General features: G+C 47.2%; 1 protein-coding gene across 3 annotated transcripts in view; it reads left to right on the forward strand.

The window, feature by feature from the left end:
* Positions 1-26,525, forward strand: part of rnf130 (ring finger protein 130) — a 282,069-nt gene that overhangs the window by 111,841 nt on the left and 143,703 nt on the right. For all 3 annotated transcript variants that reach the window (XM_072512683.1, XM_072512681.1, XM_072512682.1), the window contains exon 3: positions 12,420-12,491. In XM_072512683.1, coding sequence (XP_072368784.1) covers positions 12,420-12,491 — 72 coding nt within the window. The remainder of the gene's footprint in view (positions 1-12,419; positions 12,492-26,525) is intronic.

Here is a 26,525-nt window from a genome sequence, read left to right on the forward strand (position 1 = left end):
AATAGGATATGAGAGTTATATGAGGCAGGACAGCAGGAGGCACATGGGATATAAACACTGACATGGAACTTGAGCCCAACTCGTGTTCAGTGTACATTCTATATAATTATGTGTAACTTGGAATCGTAGATTCCCTACAGTGCAGAAAGAGGCCGTTTGGCCCATCGGGTTTGCACAATGTTGCTAACTTTGCCTTAGTTCAATTGCTCTGTTTTATCACCTTTGCTCTTGAGTCGCCAGGTATCTTTATGATACTGCCACGTGGTTCAAGTCCGAGTAATGATCAATAATCCAATACACCGATTAGTAAGATTTAAATCAAAGCACATTTATTATACACAGTAATGGCTACTTATGCACAAATTCTACGTCTAAGCTACTTCTACAACTAACAGGCCTATACGAAACTTGGAACTGGCCCACCAGGTCAGGGAAACAAATGGCCTTTTGTTCGGGTTCTGAGCCTGCGGGATTCAAAGTTGGTACAGATTGGTAGCTAGGAGCGCCTAGCTCGTAGCGAGCGTTGAAGTAAGACTTACAGGTTTGATCAGCTGCTGAAGCGTGAAGAGCTGGAGAGGACGTGGAGAAGAGAGCGATTTGAACTTGGGGCTCAATTCTTATAGTTCCCAGGGGCTTCCTGCCTTTCGGGGCGGACCCTGTACCTGGTCCCAAGTGATTGGACTTTGTCCCAATCGCTTGGTTCGATTTTCTCCAATGATGGAGCGGTTCCCTGATCGATGGGCGGTCTTGAGGTGCTCGTTCACCTCCTTTTGTGTAGGCTTCTGCTGGCGCTGAAGAGTCTGGTTTTGCTTTGTGTGTCTAAATGTTGCTTATTGTTCCCGGGGATTGCTCATTAGTATGCAGATGGCTGTTGTTTTGTTGTGCTGATGGTTGATGGTATCGATCTTGTCTGGCCTTTCCAGAGGTAAATACAGTCAACCTGCAGCTGCTCGTTTTTGTCCTGTTGGCTGACTTTCCCATCAGCCTTTGCCGTTCGCCATTTTGAATCGGGAGTTGGCCATTTTAAGTGGCTGCAGCACCGACACTTCGAAAGACCACCCCACCTAGGGCCAATCCCCTGCCCTGTAACCCCATCCTAGAGGGCAATTTAGCATAGCCAATCCACCTAACCTGCATATCTTTGGATTGTGGGAGGAAACCGGAGCACCCGGAGGAAACCCCACACAGGCAGTTGCCCAAGGTCGGAATCGCTCCCGGGTGTCTGGTGCTAGGGTGCTGTGAGGCAGCAGTTCTAACCATTGTGCCAAAGTGCCGCCTTGGGAGTCATAAACGTTATATCATGCTGCACCTTGCAGAACGTGGACCTTAAAGAACTTCAGAATAAGAAGAGGGACAAGGTTTTCACTCCGTTAAAAAGAAACCTTTATTTACATTCAAGATCAGATAACTTGAACAAATTTGGAGAAACCATGTTCACGATTTGCGACAAAATCCTATGTATATTGCTCTGTTTAAAGATTAATATTATATAATAAAAAAAGTTACTTATCAGATATATTGCCGTCTCTACCTTTTGAAGCCAGTTAGAAGAGTGGGTATGTAATTATCCAAAACTCTGATCGAGAATCTCCTGCAATGGCTCCTCTTCCCACTCCGATCCTGTTACCTCGGGGAAGTTTTCCACTGATCTATTCTGGCCGTCTCCTATTTCTGATCATGCTCCGCTCTACCTCGCCATCACTTTTGATCCCTCCACTGGCTCTCTGCTGCTTCTCCAACATCGAATTGTTTCTATATCTGCAGCTGTTCTGGTTTTGTTTAAAGTGAAACTAAAAAGTAACATATTTGTATAAACAAAATGGATTATGATATGTGAAGTGTTTTAAAAAATTTATATTCTGCCATTGGTTTCCGTGTAGTTGACTGACTAGTTGCTGATCTCAACAGGGACATTGCAATTAGCCTCAGTATTACTGCCTTAGGGAGAGGAATTTGGCTAGGATACTGCTCCAATCCTTCTTAAAATGCAGACATGTTTTCTGAGGGAGAGGAATTTAGATCTACTTTATTTCTCTGTGGTCAAATAATCTGACCATTTCACCAAAGTGTTGGGCATCCATTATCCATACAACCTTTAGTAAGGCAGCAAAAAAGAGGGGGAAACCGTTCCTTAGTTTAAGGCCTGAAATTTCACTTGTTGATGAGAATAAGATAAATGAGGGGAACCCCCAGTGGGGGATGTGGCTTGAAGCATTAACAGAAGTTTGTGAAACAACTTACTTGCAGTTTTCATGGTGTTGAAAGGCCAGTGGCTATATTGTATTGACAGGAGGAGAACGGGAAGGATAACTGGAAATTTTGGCCCCTGGCTGAAAAGTCAGGACCGAGCTGTTTTTCACCAGGCTGGGAAGCCATCACCAAACTTTCCAGTTGTCAAGATGTTAACTGCCTGAAATTGTGGCTTCATCCACCATTGGAAGATGTCCTGCCTTCAAGATCTCTCCAGTTCCAGAAGCACCACTGCTGCAACTGTGACCGCTGCTGCAACTGTAGTCATTCCTCCCCAAGGAAAAGCAATTGATGCCGGATTGTGAGGTAACTTGGGGCAGCTTCTCCTGAATTAGTCAGCAGGGGAGTTTAGAAGTTGCAACTGGAGGCTGGGCTGGTGGAGAACAAGAGGGTGATGGATTATCATTGGGAGGGATCTCCACAGGGCATGGTGACTGAACAGCAAGGGCACATGCGAGGCTGCCAGATAAACTTCAGCAGCTGGCTTTTAAAGCAGACCAAGGCAGGCCAGCAGCACGGTTCAATTCCCGTACCAGCCTCCCCGAATAGGCGCCAGAATGTGGCGACTAGGGGCTTTTCACAGTAACTTAATTGAAGCCTACTCATGACAAGCTATTTTCATTTCATTTCATTTCAGCCTTACACATGGTGTGAATTCCCCCACCACTGGTAAAATGGCAGTGCCAGGAGGATGGTTTTAAGATGCAATTAATGGGGCAGAGCATCATATTACTCAGCTGATGAACCATAGAATTTACGCCGCAGAAGGAGGCCATTCAGCCCATCAAGTCTGCACCGGCCCTTGGAAAAAGCACCCTTTCTAACCCCATACCTCCACCTTATCCCCACACCTCCACCCTATCCCCATAACTCCACCTAACTTTTTTTGGACACTTAAGGGTAATTTAGCATACGTTTTGTAAAAACTTATTTATTTATTCTTTCTCGGGTTGTTGGCTAGACAAGCATTTTTGTTGCCCACCCTAATTGCCCTTGAGAAGGTAGTGATGATCCCCCCCGCCTTCAACGCCTGCAATCTAGGTGGTGTAGGTACGCCCACAGTGCTATTTGGGAGGGAGTTCCAGAATTTTGACCCAACAACATGAAGGAATGGCAAAATAGTTCCAGGTCAGGATGGTGAGTAGCTTACATGGGAACTTGCAGGTGTGGTGTTCCCATGTATCATCATCGTCATAAACTTTACTGTCACAAGTAAGATCACATTAACACTGCAGCGAAGTTACGGTGAAAAGCCCCAAGTCGCCACACTCTGGAGGGAGAATTCAGAATGTCCAAATTACCTAACAGCACGGCCTTCGGCACTCACGGGAGGAAACCGGAGCACCAGAGGAAACCCACGCAGACACGTGGCAAACGTGCAGACTCCACACAGACAGCGACCCAAACTGGAATCGAACCTGGGACCTTGTGCTAACCACTGTACTACCGTGCTGCCCTTGTCCTTCTAGGTGGTAGAGGGCATAGGTTTGGAAGGTGCAGTCAAAGGAGCCTTGGTGAGTTGCTGCAATGTGTCTTGTAGATGGGACACACTGCTACCACTATGTATCAATGGAGGGAGTGAATGCTGGAGGTGGTGGTGTGACAATCAAGTGATGCACATATCTAATTCCTTCTAACATAATGCTACGTTGAATTGCAATGATATAAATATTCTGAAGTATAATGCATTTTGGTGTTTCTCAATCCTTAGTTCCGATATTTCACTCTCAAGTTGGTTGTTAGAGGAAATGAACCTCTTGCATAAAATTCCTTTTCATTGAAACCAGGAAGTTCCTCATCATTGTGGGTGTGGGGTTCTGTGCATTCTCAGCACTTTTCCATCACTATTGTTTGGCAAGAAGAATACCCGTATGAATATTATAGTGATGTTTTAATAATAATCCATAAAATGTTATAAGAGCTTTGTGTTGAAAATTTGGAAGTTTTCTTTATGGCAATTATAAAAAGGGAAATATTTTGCAGAGACCGAAAACTAGAAGAAAACCAGTAATAGCATACTTTTAGTTTTTTTTTAAATGACTACTAGTTCAAACAGACAAATTGCCACAATTTAATAACACTGCAGATGTTTATATAAATGGTTTGATTTGCCGCAGTTAAGGGTAGCTGACTTAGTGTATTGCACTTTTTGTAGAGGAGATCTGAGTCAGCTCAAATTGTAACACTTGGAACATGAGACTTTTTCTTCATGGAAGTGAGCTGTGTCCAAATCCCAAGAGCTGCTAATCTGATTTTGATTCTAGATTACAATCTGGCATTTTATCAAACATCCGAGAGAAATTATAATAAATATTTTCAGACCAAACATAATTTTGTTTTGACCAGTTTTTTATTTACTAATTAAAATGTTTGCTCATGGTAAGGTACTTTAATCAAATTATTGTTTATGGATCAAAACAGATGATTTTCATAACAAAGTGACAGCTATTAGCAAAAGGATATGGTGTACTTTTGGTTTGGAATCCCTTTACCAGCAGCTTTGACTGCACTGCAGAGGTATCTGCTTCTGTGTTTGGTAGTTTTCCATGACTTCAGTGATATTCAGATCATTGCACACTTTCATCTCTCCTTCAGATATAATCTTCCCAATTTAAAATAAACTATGGTAATACGATGGATTTATTTTTACATTATAGGTTTATTTTAAATTTGCGAAAATAAAATGAAGGTTCAGAGACTTTGATTTGGTACAAGTAATATAAAGGCTGGAGCCTGTTCTCGATCTAGAATTCCTCAAATAGAAAGAATTTTCTGAGCGCGATTCTCTGGCCGGATTGAGCTCAAGCGGGAGCACAACGCGGCCACAAAATCCCGGGCGTGCCTTATTGCGAGCCTCCCAAGCCATCGGAGAGCCATGGGAGGCCAAGATCAGTGCAGGGTGGCCATCAGACCCTCCCAGGAATGGGGGCACTTTGGCACTGTCCGGCTGACACTGCCAAGGTACCCAGGTGACACTATCAAGCTGGCTGGAGTACTGCCTGGGTGCCAGTGCAATGGTGCCAGGGTGGCACTGCCAAGGGTCAGGGCCTGAGGGGGTCCAAGCACATGAAAGGAGGGTGGAGAAGGAGTTTGAAGGGTGGGGTTGTGCAGGGCAGGTAATAGGGGCCTCCGGGAGGTTGGGGGGTGGGGGGGTGACGGATGGGGATGGGGGTCCTGGAAGGGAGGGGATGCTGTAAGAGGGGTTGGGGGGGGAGGGGGGGGTGTGGCCTGAAGAGGGGTGCCCACAGAGACCCCATAGCGGGGTATCCTCACTTGGGTTGTGTGTGGTAGTGCCCATGGGCGTGATTTTCCGGCTTCATTGCGCTCTCGCTCTAGCGTAACAAGGCCGGTGAATAGCAGGAAAGGCCAAAAATGAGTTCCGTGCGAGGCGCCAAACAGTTTGCGATGCAACCCAGCCTGCTCCCATAGGCGATATTGGGATCTCGCTGGAGTGTGGCGAGAAATCAATTATCACCACTTAAGCCCTCTTTCCATGCAATTAACAAGAGCCACCCCATATCCAACGGCCTCCCGTCATTCACCGGCCTTCCCAGCAAGTGGTCACGCTGGCGCCAATTCGTCCTCCTTTTGAAAAACGTGAACAGGCAAAGAGCCCGGGGATGCTGGGCTTGCTGCCTCAGTGCTCAGCGGGTTGGGGGACCCATCATTGGGGGGTGCCCTAGGGGGGCAACCTGGGGGTAACTGCTCATGGCACCACCATGCCAACCCCTGGATAGTGTGTACCGTTCCGTGGGCAACCCCTGTATCTGCCCATCGACCACCCATAACCCCCATCGAGGCAGCTGAAGGCTATTGCTAAAAGAGAATTGGCAACCGTGGTTAATGGAACATAGAACAATACAGCGCAGTACAGGCCCTTCGGCCCACGATCTTGCACCGACACAAAAGCCATCTAACCTACACTATACCATTATCATCCATATGTTTATCCAATAAACTTTTAAATGCCCTCAATGTTGGCGAGTTCACTACTGTAGCAGGTAGGGCATTCCACGGCCTCACTACTCTTTGCGTAAAGAACCTACCTCTGACCTCTGTCCTATATCTATTACCCCTCAGTTTAAAGCTATGTACCCTCGTGCCAGCCATTTCCATCCGCGGGAGAAGGCTCTCACTGTCCACCCTATCCAACCCCCTGATCATTTTGTATGCCTCTATTAAGTCTCCTCTTAACCTTCTTCTCTCCAACGAAAACAACCTCAAGTCCATCAGCCTTTCCTCATAAGATTTTCCCTCCATACCAGGCAACATCCTGGTAAATCTCCTCTGCACCCGCTCCAAAGCCTCCACGTCCTTCCTATAATGCGGTGACCAGAACTGTACGCAATACTCCAAATGCGGCCGTACCAGAGTTCTGTACAGCTGCAACATGACCTCCCGACTCCGGAACTCAATCCCTCTACCAATAAAGGCCAACACTCCATAGGCCTTCTTCACCACCCTATCAACCTGGGTGGCAACTTTCAGGGATTTATTGTCATGGACACCTAGATCCCTCTGCTCATCCACATTTTCAAGAACTTTCCCATTAGCCAAATATTCCACATTCCTGTTATTCCTTCCAAAGTGAATCACCTCACACTTCTCTACATTAAACTCCATTTGCCACCTCTCAGCCCAGCTCTGCAGCTTATCTATATCCCTCTGTAACCTGCTACATCCTTCCACACTATCGACAACACCACCGACTTTAGTATCGTCTGCAAATTTACTCACCCACCCTTCTGCGCCTTCCTCTAGGTCATTGATAAAAATGACAAACAGCAACGGCCCCAGAACAGATCCTTGTGGTACTCCACTTGTGACTGAACTCCATTCTGAACATTTCCCATCAACCACCACCCTCTGTCTTCTTTCAGCTAGCCAATTTCTGATCCACATCTCTAAATCACCCTCAATCCCCAGCCTCTGTATTTTCTGCAATAGCCTACCGTGGGGAACCTTATCAAACGCTTTGCTGAAATCCATATACACCACATCAACTGCTCTACCCTCGTCTACCTGTTCAGTCACCTTCTCAAAGAACTCGATAAGGTTTGTGAGGCATGACCTACCCTTCACAAAGCCATGCTGACTATCCCTGATCATATTATTCCTATCTAGATGATTATAAATCTTGTCTCTTATAATCCCCTCCAAGACTTTACCCACTACAGACGTGAGGCTCACCGGTCTATAGTTGCCGGGGTTGTCTCTGCTCCCCTTTTTGAACAAAGGGACCACATTTGCTGTCCTCCAGTCCTCTGGCACTATTCCTGTAGCCAATGATGACATAAAAATCAAAGCCAATTGTCCAGCAATCTCTTCCCTGGCCTCCCAGAGAATCCTAGGATAAATCCCATCAGGTCCCGGGGACTTATCTATTTTCAGCCTGTCCAGAATTGCCAACACCTCTTCCCTACGTACCTCAATGCCATCTAATCTATTTACCTGGAGCTCAGCATTCTCCTCCACAACATTATCTTTTTCCTGAGTGAATACTGACGAAAAATATTCATTTAGTATCTCGCCTATCTCTTCAGACTCTACACACAACTTCCCATCCCTGTCCTTGACTGGTCCTACTCTTTCCCTAGTCATTCGCTTATTCCTGACATACCTATAGAAAGCTTTTGGGTTTTCCTTGATCCTTCCTGCCAAATACTTCTCATGTCCCCTCCTTGCTCGTCTTAGCTCTCTCTTTAGATCCTTCCTCGCTACCTTGTAACTATCCATCGCCCCAACTGAAACTTCACACCTCATCTTCACATAGGCCTCCTTCTTCCTCTTAACAAGAGATTCCACTTTTTTGGTAAACCACGGTTCCCTCGCTCGGCACCTTCCTCCCTGCCTGACCGGTACATACTTATCAAGAACACGCAGTAGCTGATCCTTGAACAAGCTCCACTTATCCAGGGTGTCCAACACTTGCAGCCTACTTCTCCACCTTATCCCCCCCCAAGTCACGTCTAATGGCATCATAATTTCCCTTCCCCCAGCTATAACTCTTGCCCTGCGGTGTATACTTATCCCTTTCCATCCTTAACGTAAACGTCACCGAATTGTGGTCACTGTCCCCAAAGTGCTCACCTACCTCCAAATCCAACACCTGGCCTGGTTCATTACCCAAAACCAAATCCAATGTAGCCTCGCCTCTTGTTGGCCTGTCAACAAACTGTGTCAGGAACACATTGTACAAAAAACGACCCATCTAATGTACTCGAACTATATCTTTTCCAGTCAATATTTGGAAAGTTAAAGTCTCCCATAATAACTACCCTGTTACTTTCGCTCTTATCCAGGATCATCCTCGCCATCCTTTCCTCTACATCCCTAGAACTATTTGGAGGCCTATAGAAGGCTCCCAACAGTGTGACCTCTCCTTTCATGTTTCTAACCTCAGCCCGTACTACCTCGGAAGATGAGTCCCCATCTAGCATCCTCTCCGCCACCGTAATACTGCTCTTGACTAGCAGCGCCACACCTCCCCCTCTTTTGCCTCCTTCTCTGAGCTTACTAAAACACCTAAACCCCAGAACCTGCAACATCCATTCCTGACCCTGCTCTATCCATGTCTCCGAAATGGCCACAACATCGAAGTCTCAGGTACCAACCCATGCTGCCAGTTCCCCTACCTTATTTCGTATACTCCTGGCATTGAAGTAGACACACTTCAAACCACCTACCTGAACACTGGCCCCCTCCTACGACGTCAAATCCGAGATCCTGACCTCTATACTCTCATTCTCCCTTACCCTAAAACTACAATCCAGGTTCCCATGCCCCTGCTGCATTAGTTTAAACCCCCCCCAAAGAGCACTAACAAATCTCCCCCCCCAGGATATTTGTGCCCCTCAGGTTCAGATGTAGACCATCCTGTCTGTAGAGGTCCCACCTTCCCCAAAAAGAGCCCCAGTTATCCAGAAATCTGAATCCCTCCCGCCTGCACCATCCCTGTAGCCACGTGTTTAATTGCTCTCTCTCCCTATTCCTCATCTCACTATCACGTGGCACGGGCAACAACCCAGAGATAACAACTCTGTTTGTTCTAGTTCTGAGCTTCCATCCTAGCTCCCTGAAAGCCTGCCTGACATCCTTATCCCCTTTCCTACCTATGTCGTTAGTGCCAATGTGGACCACGACTTGGGGCTGCTCCCCCTCCCCCTTAAGGACCCGGAAAACACGATCCGAGACATCACGGACCCTTGCACCTGGGAGGTAACATACCAAACGTGAGTCTCTCACGCTCCCACAAAATCTCCTATCTGTGCCCCTGACTATCGAGTCCCCAATTACTAATGCTCTGCTCCTCTCCCCCCTTCCCTTCTGAGCAACAGGGACAGACTCCGTGCCAGACTTCACACAAGCCAAGTGCATTCCTGTGGGTAGGCGGCCCATGTAGCATCTGGGAGTCATTGCCTAACATCCCAATCACACCTTGATGGCTGAACACTGTGCTTGAACACTGGGGAAGGCAACACCACACATGCAACATCCGAACACAGGGATGGAACACAGATCAGGGACATGTCCGAGGCCGGAGGGTGGGTGAGCGCCACGGGGAGGAGGGGGGGGGGGGTTTGATACCTGGAGAGATGGACAAAGGGTCCGGGGGTTATCCCGCATTGCAGAAGGAAGTGACAGAGGCATCATACTGGTTGTGCGAAAAGGTGTTTAATGTGTTGTACAAACCCCACTCCCGATAGTGGCCCCCACCCCATACCTAGCATGAAAGCACAGTGGTTAGCACAGTTGCTTCGTAGCTTCAGGGTCCCAGGTTCGATTCCCGGCTTGGGTCACTGTCTGTGCGGAGTTTGCACTTTCTCCCAGTGTCTGCTTGGGTTTCCTCCGGGTGCTCCGGTTTCCTCCCACAGTCCAAAGATGTGCAGATTAGGCGGATTGGCCATGCTAAACTGTCCTTAGTGTCCAAAAAAGGTTACTGGGTTACAGTGATAGGGTAGAGGTGTGGGCTAGGGCGGGGTGCTCTTTCCAAGGGCCGGTGCAGACTCGATGGGCCGAATGGCCTCCTTCTGCACTGTACATTCTATGACTCTATGACCTGTCCCACCCGGTACCCTCCGTGATCCTCAACGTGCTTGGCCCTCCTAGCTCTACCACTACGCCTTGGTATTTCCCTAAGATGCAATCTGAGGTGGAGGCTGCCTGCTGTTTACCTCATCCTGTGACCTTCAATGCCCCTGGCAGGACATCCTCTGGGGCCGGGGGGGGCGCAGGTTCACTTGACGGCGGCACATGCACAGCCGAGGGGTGGAACTCGGGGGAGCTGGTGGCCACCGTTGCCGCTCCAGGGGACAGGTCCGGCTTGGCACCCTCCTCTCGATCGGTGCCCATAGGACCCTGGGGTTCCCCTTGGAATGGAGGGGCAAATGGTTCAAGTCCCAGCTACCCCTGCATCATCTGGCTCTGCCAGCCCTGCCGGCTCCCCATAGTCTGCACCACAGTGTTGATGCTCTCAGTGATACTCCTCAGTGACTGGGCCGTGCTCTGCAGCCCCTCACCAATGCCCACATACGACTGGGACACATAGCACCTCAGCCAGTCCCATCTGAGAATGAGACATGTCCCGCCGAACCCCATAAAGATTGGCCTGGTACTGGGTGACATCCCCCAGTGAGTCATACAGGGTGGCACAGTGCTTAGCACTGCTGCCTCACAGCTCCAGGGACCCGGGTTCAATTCTGGCCTCTGGTAACTGTGTGGCGTTTTCACTTTCTACCCATGTCTGCATGGGTTTCCTCCAGGTGCTCCGGTTTCTTCCCACAGTCCAAAGATGTGCAGGTTAAGTCGATTGGCCATGCTAAATTTCCCCTTAGTGTCCAAAAGATCAGGTAGGGTTACTGGGTTACGGGGATAGGGTGGAGGCATGGGCTTAAATAGGGTGCTCTTTCCAAGGACTGGTGCAAACTCGATGGGCCGGATGGCCTCCTTCTGCACTGTAGGGATTCTATGATTCTTCCGCGACCCTCGGCCATGGCCGTCACTGACTGTGTGAAGCCTTGGACACCTTCACTCATGATGCCGCTGTCGTGCACCAGGCTGTCAACTGCGGTCGCCACCCTGACAGTGTTGTCCTCGGTGCCACTCATTGCCAGCACCACCTCCTGTGCCCCTAGCCTCTGGAATTCCTCCAAGCAGCTATAGATCTGCCGGGGGGGGGGAGAGACACTCCTCGGGTCAGCATCTCCGAATCTTGGGGCAGGATTCCTGTATGCCATTGCTATGAGCTGGCTGGGGATGGCTGGTCAAGTGTAGCTTAAGTACTGCTCGACCTTGTTAGCGGGGGCTGGCGAGTGCGGTCCCGGCGCATCAGCTGGTGAACCTTCATTTGTGACGAGAAGCCGTGAGGCCTCGTTAAATGAACCAATTAACGTTGAATTCCCGAGCGCCGGGAAACCCGTGGCAATTCCTGCTCGCTACCACACTGGAAATCTTTCTGGAGAATTACACCCCATATGGGGGATTACATTGTCCATGAGTGGGGGACCCACATGCTCACTTAGAGATCAGGGCATCCTTTCCAAATGGTGGCCCGATCTCAGAGTTCAGCTCCCCGTGCTAAAAAAAATTCTAAGTGTGCGCTAAACTGGTGAGAAATTCCCCAGGGCTGCAAAAAGTGACTAAGTGTCATTGAATAGCGGTGGAGAACTTGTCGGCCAAGCCAACAGAAAACTCCCTGATAAACCCGCCATAAATGAAGGTAGAAATTTTGGGGGAGAATCGGGCCCTCTGTCACTCAAGCAGGCAGAGTATTGGTAAGATACTCAACTGCATTATAGCTAAGCTCGATCCTGTGCTCAGAATGCATTTCTAGTAAGAATTTTGGGTTGCTTAGCCCATCCGTTCCCCTTGTCCTAAAAAAGGACACTGGTGAGTTGTAGCACCTCTATTGCAATCCTGAATAAGATCAGCTAACTCAACACAACACGAACTGTGTCTGCAGTGAATTGTGGAATTCTGGTATTTAGAAATGCTGACTATGCTATTCAAGTTCAGTAATTATTGGATGAATCATCATTTTGTTAAGTAAAGCACTGTCCTCTAAAGTGGGACCGGAACCGTATCTATGGTCTAATCTGTTTTTAATCCTTGCTTTCCACTCAAATGTGCTTTTAATGGGTTTTTTCCTCTTTTTCCTTGTATGAATTCAGCGTCAACTGGGGGATGTTGCCAGAAAAGCTACCAGCAAACTAACTACCAGAACTGTTCGAAAGGGTGATAAGGTAAGTACTGATGTTGATACTCTTACTAAATGGCTGAATTATTTGACTATTGCATTGATGTCTATTTTACTAAGAGAAGGCTCGATACTCAGTGCCATTTCACTTGCGCCAACCTACATAGCATTTACAGATCTGTGCACATATAGTTGTGCTTCACATTTGAGAAGAAATTGGAATGCCAGGAATGCGCTCCACACCTGGAAAAACAACATAAGCAGCAAGGCAAAGAGGGGAATTCATCAATTATCCAAGGCAGAGGTACAAGGAAGAACTAGGGAAATTAAGAACTAGGGAAATTAAGAACTAATGGTAGACTGAGAAAGCAAAGGAGCTGAAACTCCTCGCTGACGAGCATGACATCCAGGGCTTCATCAGTGCCACCAGGGTAATATATGGACCTACCACCCAAGACCTCAAACCTGTGAGGACTAAGGATGGAACCCTCTTGAGAGACAGTGAAAACATTGGCCTTCGATGGAGAGAACACTTCAAAGAACTCTTAAACAGTGATGAAACCATAGATGAGGACGTGTTTGAGGAAATTTCCCAACTACCCATCAAAAATGATCTTGGGCACCCACCAAACGTAGATGAAGCCGCCAGTAAATACTTGAAAAGTGGAAAAGCTTCAGGAGTTGATGGGATCCCAGTAGAGATTTTCAAACTTGGAGGAGAAAAGATCACCTGTCATCTACATCAGCTGTTGCTGAAAATTTGGGACAGAGAGGAAATTCCTGTCAACCACAGGGATGCATGCTGTCATCGCCACCATCTTCAAGAAAAGAGACAAAGCAGGCTGTGGTAACCACCAAGGAATCTCCTTCAAGCGAGTTTAGTGAGTTGGTCACACCGCAGGTGAAAGGTACTGTGGGAGATAGAAAATGGGTGACCAAAAGACAGAGCAAGAGTAGGAAGGCAGTGCAGGTGTCCCCTGCGGTCATGTCCCTGCAAAACAGATATACCGCTTTGGATACTGTTGAGGGAGATGGCTCACCGGGAGAAGGCAGCAGCAGCCAGGTTCATGGCACCGTGGCTGGCTCTGCTGCGCAGCTGGGCAGGAAGAAGAATGGCAGGGCTATAGTGATAGGGGACTCAGTCGTAAGGGGAAGAGACAGGCGGTTCTGCAGACCCAATCGAGACTCCAGGATGGTATGTTGCCTCCCTGGTGCAAGGGTCAAGGATGTCTCGGAGCGGCTGCAGAACTTCTGTGGGGGGGGGGGGAGAGGAGGTGAACAGCCAGTTGTCGTGGTGCGGTGCACATAGGCACCAACGATATAGGTAAAAATCGGGACAAAGTCCTACAAGCTGAATTCAGGGAGTTAGGAGTTAAACTAAAAAGTAGGATCTCAAAGGTAGTAATCTCAGGATTGCTACCAGTGCCACAAGCTAGTCAGACTAGGAATGTCAGATAGATAGGATGAATGCGTGGCTCGCGAGATGGTGCAAGAGGGAGGGATTCAAATTCCTGGGGTATTGGAACCGGTTCTGGAGGAGGTGGGACCAGTACAAACCGGACGGTCTGCACCTAGGCAGGACTGGAACCGATATCCATTGGGGGGGGGTGGGGTGTTGCTAGAGCTGTTGGGAAGGGTTTGAACTAATGTGGCAGGGGGATGGGAACCGATGCAGGAAGTTAGAAGTAGTAAAACAGGGACAGAAACAAAAGGCAATAAGGGAGAAAGTGTAAGGCAGAGAAGCCATAGTCAAAAATCAAAAAGGGCGACAGTACAATGTACAGCGACTTAGGGGAGCTCAGTGAATAGGACCAGTAATACTAAAAGGAATAAAACGGGAAGTAAAAACATTAATGGTAAGCGACACGGCAGGTTGTTACATGAAGATATGGGTTCAACGACGAGGAAAATTAGGAGAAAAGTTAAGAGGAAATATAATTTAGGAGAGGTTACTGATCGAGGTGTTAAGATTCAAAACAGAGGTAAAAAAGCCAACATAAGTGTACTTTACCTGAATGCTCGTAGTATTCGGAGTAAGGTAAATGAGTTGATGGCGCAAATCATCGTGAATGACTATGATTTAGTGGCCATTACTGAAACATGGTTAAAGGATGGTCACGACCTGGAGTTAAATATCCAAGGGTATCAAACTATTCGGAAGGACAGAGTGGATGGTAAGGGAGGTGGTGTAGCTCTGTTATTTAAGGATGACATCCGGGCAATAGTAAGGGATGACATTGGTGCTATGGAGGATTAGGTTTAATCCATTTGGGTGGAAATCAGGAATAGTAAGGCGAAAAAGTCACCGATAGGAGTAGTCTATAGGCCACCAAATAGTAACATTATGGTGGGGCGGGCAATAAACAAAGAAATAACGGATGCAAGTAGAAATGGTACAGCGGTTATCATGTGGGATTTTAATCTACATGTCGGTATGTAATGGAACCTACGAGGGAACAAGCGGTCCTAGATCTGGTCCTGTGTAATGAGACAGGATTGATTCATGATTGCATAGTTAGGGATCCTCTCGGAAAGAGCGATCACAGTATGGTGGAATTTAAAATACAGATGGAGGGTGAGAAGGTAAAATCAAACACTAGTGTTTTGTGCTTAAACAAAGGAGATTACAATGGGATGAGAGAAGAACTAGCTAAGATAGACTGGGAGCAAAGACTTTATGGTGAAACAGTTGAGGAACAGTGCAGAACCCTCCAAGTGATTTTTCACAGTGCTCAACAAAGGTTTATACCAACAAAAAGGAAGGGCGGTAGAAAGAGGGAAAATCGACCGTGGATATCTAAGTAAATAAGGGAGAGTATTAAATTGAAGGAAAAAGCATACAAAGTGGCAAAGATTAGTGGGAGACTAGATGACTGGGAAATCTTTAGGGGGCAACAGAAAGCTACTAAAAAAGCTATAAAGAAGAGTAAGATAGATTATGAGAGTAAACTTGCTCAGAATATAAAAACAGATAGTAAAAGTTTCTACAAATATATAAAACAAAAAAGAGTGGCTAAGGTAAATATTAGTCCTTTAGAGGATGAGAAGGGAGATTTAATAATGGGAGATGAGGAAATGGCTGAGGAACTGAACAGGTTTTTTGGGTTGGTCTTCACAGTGGAAGACCCAAATAACATGCCAGTGACTGATAGAAATGAGGCTATGACAGGTGAGGACCTTGAGAGGATTGTTATCACTAAGGAGGTAGTGATGGGCAAGCGAATGGGGCTAAAAGTAGACAAGTCTCCTGGCCCTGATGGAATGCATCCCAGAGTGCTAAGAGAGATGGCTAGGGAAATTGCAAATGCACTAGTGATAATTTACCAAAATTCACTAGACTCTGGGGTGGTCCCGGCGGATTGGAAATTAGCAAACGTGACACCACTGTTTAAAAAAGGAGGTAGGCAGAATGCGGGTAATTATAGGCCAGTGAGCTTAACTTCGGTAGTAGGGAAGATGCTGGAATCTTATCACCATGGAAGAAATAGCGAGGCATCTGGATGGAAATTGTCCCATTGGGCAGAAGCAACATGGGTTCATAAAGGGCAGGTCGAGCCTAACTAATTTAGTGGAATGTTTTGAGGACATTACCAGTGAGGTAGATAACGGGGAGCCAATGGATGTGGTATATCCGGATTTCCAGAAAGCCTTTGACAAGGTGCCACACAAAAGGTTGCTGCATAAGATAAAGATGCATGGCATTAAGGGGAAAGTAGTAGCATGGATAGAGGATTGGTTATTTAATAGAAAGCAAAGAGTGGGGATTAATGGGTGTTTCTCTGGTTGGCAATCAGTAGCTAGTGGTGTCCCTCAGGGATCAGTGTTGGGCCCACAATTGTTCACAAATTACATAGATGATTTGGAGTTGGGGACCAAGTGCAATGTGTCCAAGTTTGTAGATAACATTCAGATGAGTGTAAAGCAAAAAGTGCAGAGGATACTGGAAGTCTGCAGAGGGATTTGGATAGGCGAAGTGAATGGGCTAGGGTCTGGCAGATGGAATACAATGTTGGCAAATGTGAAGTTATCCATTTTGGTAGGAATAACAGCAAAAGGGATTATTATTTAAATGATAAAATATTAAAACATGCTGCTGTGCAGAGAGACCTGGGTGTGCTAGTGCATGAGTCGTAAAAAGTTGGTTTGCAGGTGCAACAGGTGATTAAGAAGGCGAATGGAATTTTGTCCTTCATTGTTAGAGGGATAGAGTTTAAGACTAGGGAGGCTATGCTGCAATTGTATAAGGTGTTAGTGAGGCCACACATGGGGTATTGTGTTCAGTTTTCGAACATAGAACAATACAGCACAGTACAGGCCCTTCGGCCCACGATGTTGCACCGAAACAAAAGCCATCTAACCTACACTATGCCATTATCATCCATATGTTTATCCAATAAACTTTTAAATGCCCTCAATGTTGGCGAGTTCACTACTGTAGCAGGTAGGGCATTCCACGGACTCACTACTCTTTGCGTAAAGAACCTACCTCTGACCTCTGTCCTATATCTATTACCCCTCAGTTTAAAGCTATGTCCCCTCGTGCCAGCCATATCCATCCGCGGGAGAAGGCTCTCACTGTCCACCCAATCCAACCCCCTGATCATTTTGTATGCCTCTATTAAGTCTCCTCTTAACCTTCTTCTCTCCAACGAAAACAACCTCAAGTCCATCAGCCTTTCCTCATAAGATTTTCCCTCCATACCAGGCAACATCCTGGTAAATCTCCTCTGCACCCGCTCCAAAGCCTCCAAGTCCTTCCTATAATGCGGTGACCAGAACTGTACGCAATACTCCAAATGCGGCCGTACCAGAGTTCTGTACAGCTGCAACATGACCTGCCGACTCCGGAACTCAATCCCTCTACCAATAAAGGCCAACACTCCATAGGCCTTCTTCACAACCCTATCAACCTGGGTGGCAACTTTCAGGGATCTATGTACATGGACACCTAGATCCCTCTGCTCATCCACACTTTCAAGAACTTTACCATTAGCCAAATATTCCGCATTCCTGTTATTCCTTCCAAAGTGAATCACCTCACACTTCTCTACATTAAACTCCATTTGCCACCTCTCAGTCCAGCTCTGCAGCTTATCTATATCCCTCTGTAACCTGCTACATCCTTCCACACTATCGACAACACCACCGACTTTAGTATCGTCTGCAAATTTACTCACCCACCCTTCTGCGCCTTCCTCTAGGTCATTGATAAAAATGACAAACAGCAACGGCCCCAGAACAGATCCTTGTGGTACTCCACTTGTGACTGTACTCCATTCTGAACATTTCCCATCAACCACCACCCTCTGTCTTCTTTCAGCTAGCCAATTTCTGATCCACATCTCTAAATCACCCTCAATCCCCAGCCTCCGTATTTTTTGCAATAGCCTACCGTGGGGAACCTTATCAAACGCTTTGCTGAAATCCATATACACCACATCAACTGCTCTACCCTCGTCTACCTGTTCAGTCACCTTCTCAAAGAACTCAATAAGGTTTGTGAGGTATGACCTACCCTTCACAAAGCCATGCTGACTATCCCTGATCATATTATTCCTATCTAGATGATTATAAATCTTGTCTCTTATAATCCCCTCCAAGACTTTACCCACTACAGACGTGAGGCTCACCGGTCTATAGTTGCCGGGGTTGTCTCTGCTCCCCTTTTTGAACAAAGGGACCACATTTGCTGTCCTCCAGTCCTCTGGCACTATTCCTGTAGCCAATGATGACATAAAAATCAAAGCCAATTGTCCAGCAATCTCTTCCCTGGCCTCCCAGAGAATCCTAGGATAAATCCCATCAGGTCCCGGGGACTTATCTATTTTCAGCCTGTCCAGAATTGCCAACACCTCTTCCCTACGTACCTCAATGCCATCTATTCTATTAGCCTGGGGCTTAGCATTCTCCTCCACAACATTATCTTTTTCCTGAGTGAATACTGACGAAAAATATTCATTTAGTATCTCGCCTATCTCTTCAGACTCCACACACAATTTCCCATCCCTGTCCTTGACTGGTCCTACTCTTTCCCTAGTCATTCGCTTATTCCTGACATACCTATAGAAAGCTTTTGGGTTTTCCTTGATCCTTCCTGCCAAATACTTCTCATGTCCCCTCCTTACTCGTCTTAGCTCTCTCTTTAGATCCTTCCTCGCTACCTTGTAACTATCCATCGCCCCAACCGAAACTTCACACCTCATCTTCACATAGGCCTCCTTCTTCCTCTTAACAAGAGATTCCACTTCCTTGGTAAACCACGGTTCCCTCGCTCGATGCCTTCCTCCCTGTCTGACCGGTACATACTTATCAAGAACACGCAGTAGCTGATCCTTGAACAAGCCCCACTTATCCAGTGTGCCCAACACTTGCAGCCTACTTCTCCACCTTATCCCCCCCAAGTCACGTCTAATGGCATCATAATTGCCCTTCCCCCAGCTATAACTCTTGCCCTGCGGTGTATTCTTATCCCTTTCCATCATTAACGTAAACGTCACCAAATTGTGGTCACTGTCCCCAAAGTGCTCTCCTACCTCCAAATCCAACACCTGGCCTGGTTCATTACCCAAAACCAAATCCAACGCGGCCTCGCCTCTTGTTGGCCTGTCAACATATTGTTTCAGGAAACCCTCCTGCACACACTGTACAAAAAACGACCCATCTATTGTACTCGAACTATATCTTTTCCAGTCAATATTTGGAAAGGTAAAGTCTCCCATAATAACTACCCTGTTACTTTCGCTCTTATCCAGAATCATCTTCGCCATCCTTTCCTCTACATCCCTAGAACTATTAGGAGGCCTATAAAAAAACTCCCAACAGGGTGACCTCTCCTTTCCTGTTTCTAACTTCAGCCCATACTACCTCGGAAGAAGAGTCCCCATCTAGCATCCTCTCCGCCACCGTAATACTGCTCTTGACTAGCAGCGCCACACCTCCCCCTCTATTGCCTCCTTCTCTGAGCTTACTAAAACACCTAAACCCCGGAACCTGCAACATCCATTCCTGTCCCTGCTCTATCCATGTCTCCGAAATGGCCACAACATCGAAGTCCCAGGTACCAACCCATGCTGCCAGTTCCCCTACCTTGTTTCGTATACTCCTGGCATTGAAGTAGACACACTTCAAACCACCTACCTGAACACTGGCCCCCTCCTGCGACGTCAAATCTGTGCTCCTGACCTCTATACTCTCATTCTCCCTTACCCTAAAACTACAATCCAGGTTCCCATGCACCTGCTGCATTAGTTTAAACCCCCCCAAAGAGCACTAACAAATCTCCCCCCCCCCAGGATATTTGTGCCCCTCAGGTTCAGATATAGACCATCCTGTCTGTAGAGGTCCCACCTTCCCCAGAAAGAGCCCCAGTTATCCATAAATCTGAATCCCTCCCGCCTGCACCATCCCTGTAGCCACGTGTTTAAATGCTCTCTCTCCCTATTCCTCATCTCACTATCACGTGGCACGGGCAACAACCCAGAGATAACAACTCTGTTTGTTCTAGTTCTGAGCTTCCATCCTAGCTCCCTGAAAGCCTGCCTGACATCCTTGTCCCCTTTCCTACCTATGTCGTTAGTGCCAATGTGGACCACGACTTGGGGCTGCTCCCCCTCCCCCTAAGGACCCGGAAAACACGATCCGAGACATCACGTACCCTTGCACCTGGGAGGCAACATACCAAACGTGAGTCTCTCACGCTCCCACAAAATCTCCTATCTGTACCCCTGACTATAGAGTCCCCAATTACTAATGCTCTGCTCCTCTCCCCCCTTCCCTTCTGAGCAACAGGGACAGACTCCGTGCCAGAGGCCCGTACCCCATGGCTTACCCCTGGTAAGTCGTCCCCCCCACAAGTATCCAAAGCGGTATACTTGTTTCTCAGGGGAACGACCGCAGGGGATCCCTGCACTGACTGCTTTTTCCCAGTCCCTCTTACAGTTACCCACCTATCTCCAACCTTTGGTGTAACTAATTCCCTGAAGCTGCTATCTATGACCCCTTCTGCCTCCCGAATGATCCGAAGTTCTTCCAACTCCAGCTCCAGTTCCCTAACTCGGTCTTGGAGGAGCTGGAGATGGCAGCACTTCCTGCAGGTAAAATCTTACTTGAGAACGGACGTACTGGCACTGGAGGGTGTGCAGAGGAGATTCACTTGGTTAATCCCAGAGCTGATGGGGTTGTTTCGAGGAGAGGTTGAGTAGACTGGGACTGTACTCGTTGGAATTTAGAAGGATGAGAGGGGATCTTATAGAAACATATAAAATTATGAAGGGAATAGATAGGATAGATGCAGGCAGGTTGTTTCCACTGGCGGGTGAAAGCAGAACTAGGGGGCATAGCCTCAAAATAAGGGGAAGTAGATTTAGGACTGAGTTTAGGAGGAACTTCTTCACCCAAAGAGTTGTGAATCTATGGAATTCCTTGCCCAGTGAAGCAGTAAAGGCTCCTTCATTAAATGTTTTCAAGATAAAGATAGTTTTTTGAAGAATAAAGGGATTCAGGGTTATGGTGTTCAGGCCGGAAAGTGGAGCTGAGTCCACAAAAGATCAGCCATGATCTCATTAAATGGCGGAGCAGGCTCGAGGGGCCAGATGGCCTACTCCTCCTAGTTCTTATGTTCTTATGTTAAGGTCAAAACTGGGGTCAAATAGGGATGTGTCATCGCCCCCACCCTTTTGTCCATCTTGATCGCACCATCCTTCACCTTGTCAAGAGCAAGCTTCTCAGTGGAGTGGACATTATCTACAGGATGGATGGCGAAATTTCAACCTCAACTGGTTGAAATCCAAGAAGAAAACGACACTGACGTCACTCATAGAACTTCACCATGCGGATGACATCACCATCTCCATACTCTCAGAAAAGAATCTACAAGCCATGCTTGACACCTTTGTGAAGGCATACCAAATAATCGGTCTCGGCCTCAAGCTTAAGAACACTCAAGTCCTTTAGCAACCCTCCCCAGGGCAAGGTCCCGTCCCACCCTCGCATCATGATCAATGGCAAAACCCTACCAAACGTGGAACATTTCCCATACCTGGGGAGCCACTTCTCCCTTAAAGGTGACGTCAATGTAGAGATCCAACATTGTATCCAATCCACAACCACCTCCTTTGGACATCTAAGGACGAGAGTCTTTGATGACCGCAACATCCATGCTGACTCCAAGGCGCTCATCCTCCCAGCTCTCCTGTATGGCTCAGAAACTTGGACTACATGCAAGATGCCACCTCAAGGCCGTGGAGATACCATCAAAGCTGTCTGAGACGGATTCTCCGCGTCAGCTGGGAGAACCGACATACTAATGTCAGTGTCCTTGAATGAGCCAAAAGCACCAGCATCATGGCCATGATAATCAAAAACTAATACCACTGGGCGGGCCATGTGCTTGGGATGTCAGAGGGCCGACTGCCAAAGCAAATCTTCTCGTCCACCTTAAGGAAGGCTTCTGAACAAGAGGAGGGCAAAGGAATAACTTCAAAGGTATCCTGAAGGCTTACCTCAAGAAATGCAACATAGACATTAGCACTTGGGAGACCCTTGCTAAGAAGACACCTACTTGGTGAAATCTTCTGATTGAAGGGACACAATTCTTTGAGGACACCCGATGGCAAGAGTAGGGCGGAAAAAGAGCCTTAGAAAGGAATACCAGTGATCGAGAGTTCATGGACTGATCCTACCTTCTGGAAACACCTACTAGGTGTGCAGTTGAAGATGCAGCTCCAGGATTGTGCTCATCAGCTATGCAAGAACCCACAGCACCCATGACCAACAAAGAGTTTATTAGGTGGACGATCATACTCGTTAGCGAGTGAGCTGAATTATTTGACTACAGCATTGATGTCTGCAGTTTACTAAGAGAAGGCTCAGTACTCAGTGCCATTTCACTTGCGCCAACCCAGGTATCATATACAAATCTGTGAATATGTCGTTGCACTTCACATCTGAGAAGAAATTGGAGTGCCAGTGGCTGCAGTAGATAGAGTATAGCGAAAAGCATTTAATTCTGCTTAATTCTCAAGTCTACCTGCCTCAGAGATGGTGCACTCCAAAATAAGTCTGGGAATTGAGCTTTCAGAGAAAGGATCACTTAGTCTGTGCCAGCTTTTTGTGCTCATTGGTTTCTGAAGTTTTATGGAGGCTCTAGGTATTGCAACAGTTTGAAAATACCAGGAGTAGACAGTTCAGCTGCTCCTGAAGATTTGACACCATTACCGGTATAAGCTCAGCATAAAAATCTTAGTATCCAAGAAGGTCGGGTAGATTGGCATTGATAGCCTCTTTTAAAGCAGTATGGTTTTGTGTTCTTGACGCGCAATGTCATATCTAAGGTGACATTAAATATACGATTCAGTGAATGTTAACAATTCCATTGAACTATTCAGAGTAGAAGGGAGTTCTCTCAATCTCAGGCCAACACTCTTTCCTGAACTCACAACATCAAAGATCGAGGCCGCCATTCAGCTCATTGTTCTTTGTGAAGTCTTTTCTGTCATTTGCCTACATAAGTGTGGTAATACCAGGTATTGCAGTACCTGAGAGGTGGATGCCCATTGGCTAGACCTAGGAGTCTACCATTGGCTAACGTACATAGCTCCGCCCTGAGAGGTGGGGTATAAGAACCAATGCCGTCCCAGCAGCCTTCATTTTCTGTATCGAAGCTGCTGGGTACAGTTCTAGCTGATTAAAGCCGATTAGTTATGACTCAACTTGTCTCGAGAGTAATTGATTGTGCATCAATAAGGCACTGCACTTCAAAGCAATCAATTGCTTAAGTGCTAAAATCTCTTTCGCCCTTTGGGATAAAGGAACCTACCAATAACCTTTAAGTAAATCCAGTTTGGAAATAAAAGCTGATTGTCCCACTTTCTCAATGCAATCCTCCAAACGTGGGATGGGATAAGAGTCCGTTCTTCTAACTGCATTAACCTTTCTATAGTCCACACACAACCGTTGGGTACCGTTCGGTTTAGGTACCATCACTATGGGTGAGCTCCATTGGCTGCAACCCACTTCAATTATGCCATTTTTTTTTTTTAAACTTTTTTTTAATTCTCCTTTTTCACATTTTCTCCCACATTTACATCCATCAACAATAAACAATAATCAGCAAGATATGTCAGTCCCCATAATAACAATGATCCCATCTACCCACCAACCCCCGAACCTCAACCCGCATGTTTACATAAACAAATGACAAAAAGGAATCAGGGATTACCCGTAGTCACCCTTAATCTTACACAGCTCCCCTCCCCCCCCCCCCCCCCACCCCCACCCCCACCGCAGATCTCCAGTTCCTCCCGTCCACTGCCTCTTGTAAAACTCCTCCTCCCAACTTCAGTTCCTTCCCCCCAACTTTCCACCCCGGCTAGACCACTCGGACCCTGTTCTGCCAGGCTCCGATGGCCGCAGCCCCTCCCCCCATCTCACTCCTTTTCACTGGCCGGCTTAAACCGGCCAGCGTGGAGGCCCCCGCCCGGGTCCCTTTCCCACTTGCTCGACCCTTGGAAAGCCCAAAGATCCCCTTTTAGCACACAAACCCCGCATATCCACCTACACCCCAAAAAACTCATTTCGAGTGAAAGTCCCGTCCCTTCCCTTGTCCAAATATATACCACATTGGCTCCTTTAATCTCTACACCCGTGCGCAGTGATACAAAAAGAAGAAAATACAGTCATGAGGTTACATCGGCACATGGCCATTCCTCAATTTGTCAGTTCTGCCACAGTCCTTCTGCTTTCGCAAACTCCTCCGCTGCTTCCGCCGTTCCAAAGTAAAAGTCCCTGAGCTTGTAAGTCACCCTCCGCTTCGCTGGATATACAATGCCGCACCGCACCTTGCTAATGTACAGTGCCCTCTTCACCCGGTTGAAGGCAGCCCTCCTCCTTGCCAGCTCCACTGTAAAGTCCTGGTATACACGTATACCAGCTCCAGCCCACTGCACCACCCGCTTCTGCTTGGCCCAGCTCAGGACCTTCTCCTTCACCCTGTACCTACGGAAGCACAGAGTCACTGCCCTTGGCGGCTCACTCGCCTTTGGTACAGGCCTGCACGACCGATGAGCCCGATCCAGTTCATATCGGGAGGGATCCTCCCCCTCCCCCAATAGTTTTGCCAGCATCGCGGCAAAATACTCAGTCGGCTTCGGTCCTTCAACTCCTTCGGGCAGCCCCACAATCCTCAAATTCTGTCGCCTGGATCTGTTTTCCAGGTCTTCCATTTTTCCTCGCAGATCCTTGTTAGTATCTATCACCTTCCGCATCTCTTTCCCCATCAAGGCAAGTTGATCACCGTGCTGCAATAATGTCTCCTCCACTTCCTTCAGCGCCTCCCCTTGCTCTCGCACCTCCGCCACTGCGCTCGCCACCTCCGTCCTCACCGGGGAAACCGCCTCCTCCACCAGCACACTCAAAACCTCCCCCATCTCCTTCCTCACCGTCTCCATACATTTCGCAATCTGCGCCAACTGCTTTTCAAATTCCGCAGCCATCACCTTAGTTATTTCTTCAGCTGTAAGCAGTGCGGCCTTCCCTGGTGCTCCAGCCTCCATTTTTCCTGGTGACCCCGCGGTGACCTTTCCACTCCCTGACGGACCTCCAGCTGTTTTTTTTCCGGCTGTTTTCTTGCTCACCCTCGACATTTTTCTTTGTTCTTTTTTTCCTCCTGTGTCTTCACTGTGCGTCCTCCGTGCCTTCTCCCTGCTTCTGCCGCCTCCGCGGACCCTGGGACCGGGCTCAAAGCCCCGAAAATGACGTTGCCGAACGGGAGCCCTCCATTGTGCTCCCGCCCGCCGTCACCGGAAGTCCAATTATGCAATTTTTAAGCATACTCTCTATCTCTTTGTTAACCTGTGCCAATTTTAAAGGGTTAAGTCTGTCTGGATGTTATTTGATTGGAACAGCATGTCCCACATCTACATCATGTATAGCCATTTTAGTACTTCCCAATTTATCTGTAGACATTACCTAGTAATGAAACCTAGTAGACATTATCGTCAAAAGATATTGATTACCACTTTTTGTTTTAGGAAGCGGTCCTACGCAATCAATTAGGACCCTTGTAAAAGGTTCCTCAAATGCTGGAATGAGTATTAAGGGCGCTGGTTTTATCACTGCTTGAGATTTCCCTATCACTTGACATGTGTGACATGATTGACAAACTTTAACTACATGTTTATGTAGTCCAGGCCAATAAAAATGTTTTTGGATTTTAGCTTGAGTTTTCCTTATTCCCAAATGACCTCCCACTGGTACCTCATGTGCAACTCGCAACACCTCCTTTCTCTATCATACTGGCAATACTACTTGATGAACTTCTGCCCACTTTTCATCCGCCTGCATATGTAAAGGTCTCCATTTTCTCATCAAGACATCACTTTTACGGTAATAACACTCTGGTACACACTCAGATTTCGCTTCCGTGTATGCTTTCTGATACATCAGTTTTATTTCAAGATCTTTTTGTTGTAACTCCGCCAATTTTCCTGAACTAAAAATATCCGCCTCATCCTCCACCTGTTCTTGTTCTTTTTCAACCATCTGATCAAAAATCGTTTCTGATAATTGCACTTCAACGTCATCTTCACTCTTTGATTTCTCCTCTTGTCTTGACCTGTGACTTTGCGACCTTGTTATATCTGGGGAAAGGTAATTATGATGCGATGAGGCAAGACTTAGGATGCATCGGATGGAAGGGATGGAAGAAACTGCAAGGGATGGGCACAATGGAAATGTGGAGCTTGTTCAAGGAACAGCTACTGCCTGTCCTTGATAAGTATGTACCTGTCAGGCAGGGAGGAAGTGGTCGAACAAGGGAACCGTGGTTTACTAAAGCAGTCAAAACACTTGTCAAGAGGAAGAAGGAGACTTATGTAAAGATGAGACAAGAAGGTTCAGTTAGGGCGCTCGAGAGTTACAAGTTAGCTAGGAAGGACCTAAAGAGAGAGCTAAGAAGAGCCAGGAAAGGACATGAGAAGTCTTTGGCAGGTAGGATCAAGGATAACCCTAAAGCTTTCTATAGATATGTCAGGAATAAAAGAATGACTAGGGTAAGAGTAGGGCCAGTCAAGGACAGTAGCGG

Source organism: Scyliorhinus torazame, chromosome 7 (assembly GCF_047496885.1).
Source record: "Scyliorhinus torazame isolate Kashiwa2021f chromosome 7, sScyTor2.1, whole genome shotgun sequence".
NCBI classification, from domain to species: domain Eukaryota; kingdom Metazoa; phylum Chordata; class Chondrichthyes; order Carcharhiniformes; family Scyliorhinidae; genus Scyliorhinus; species Scyliorhinus torazame.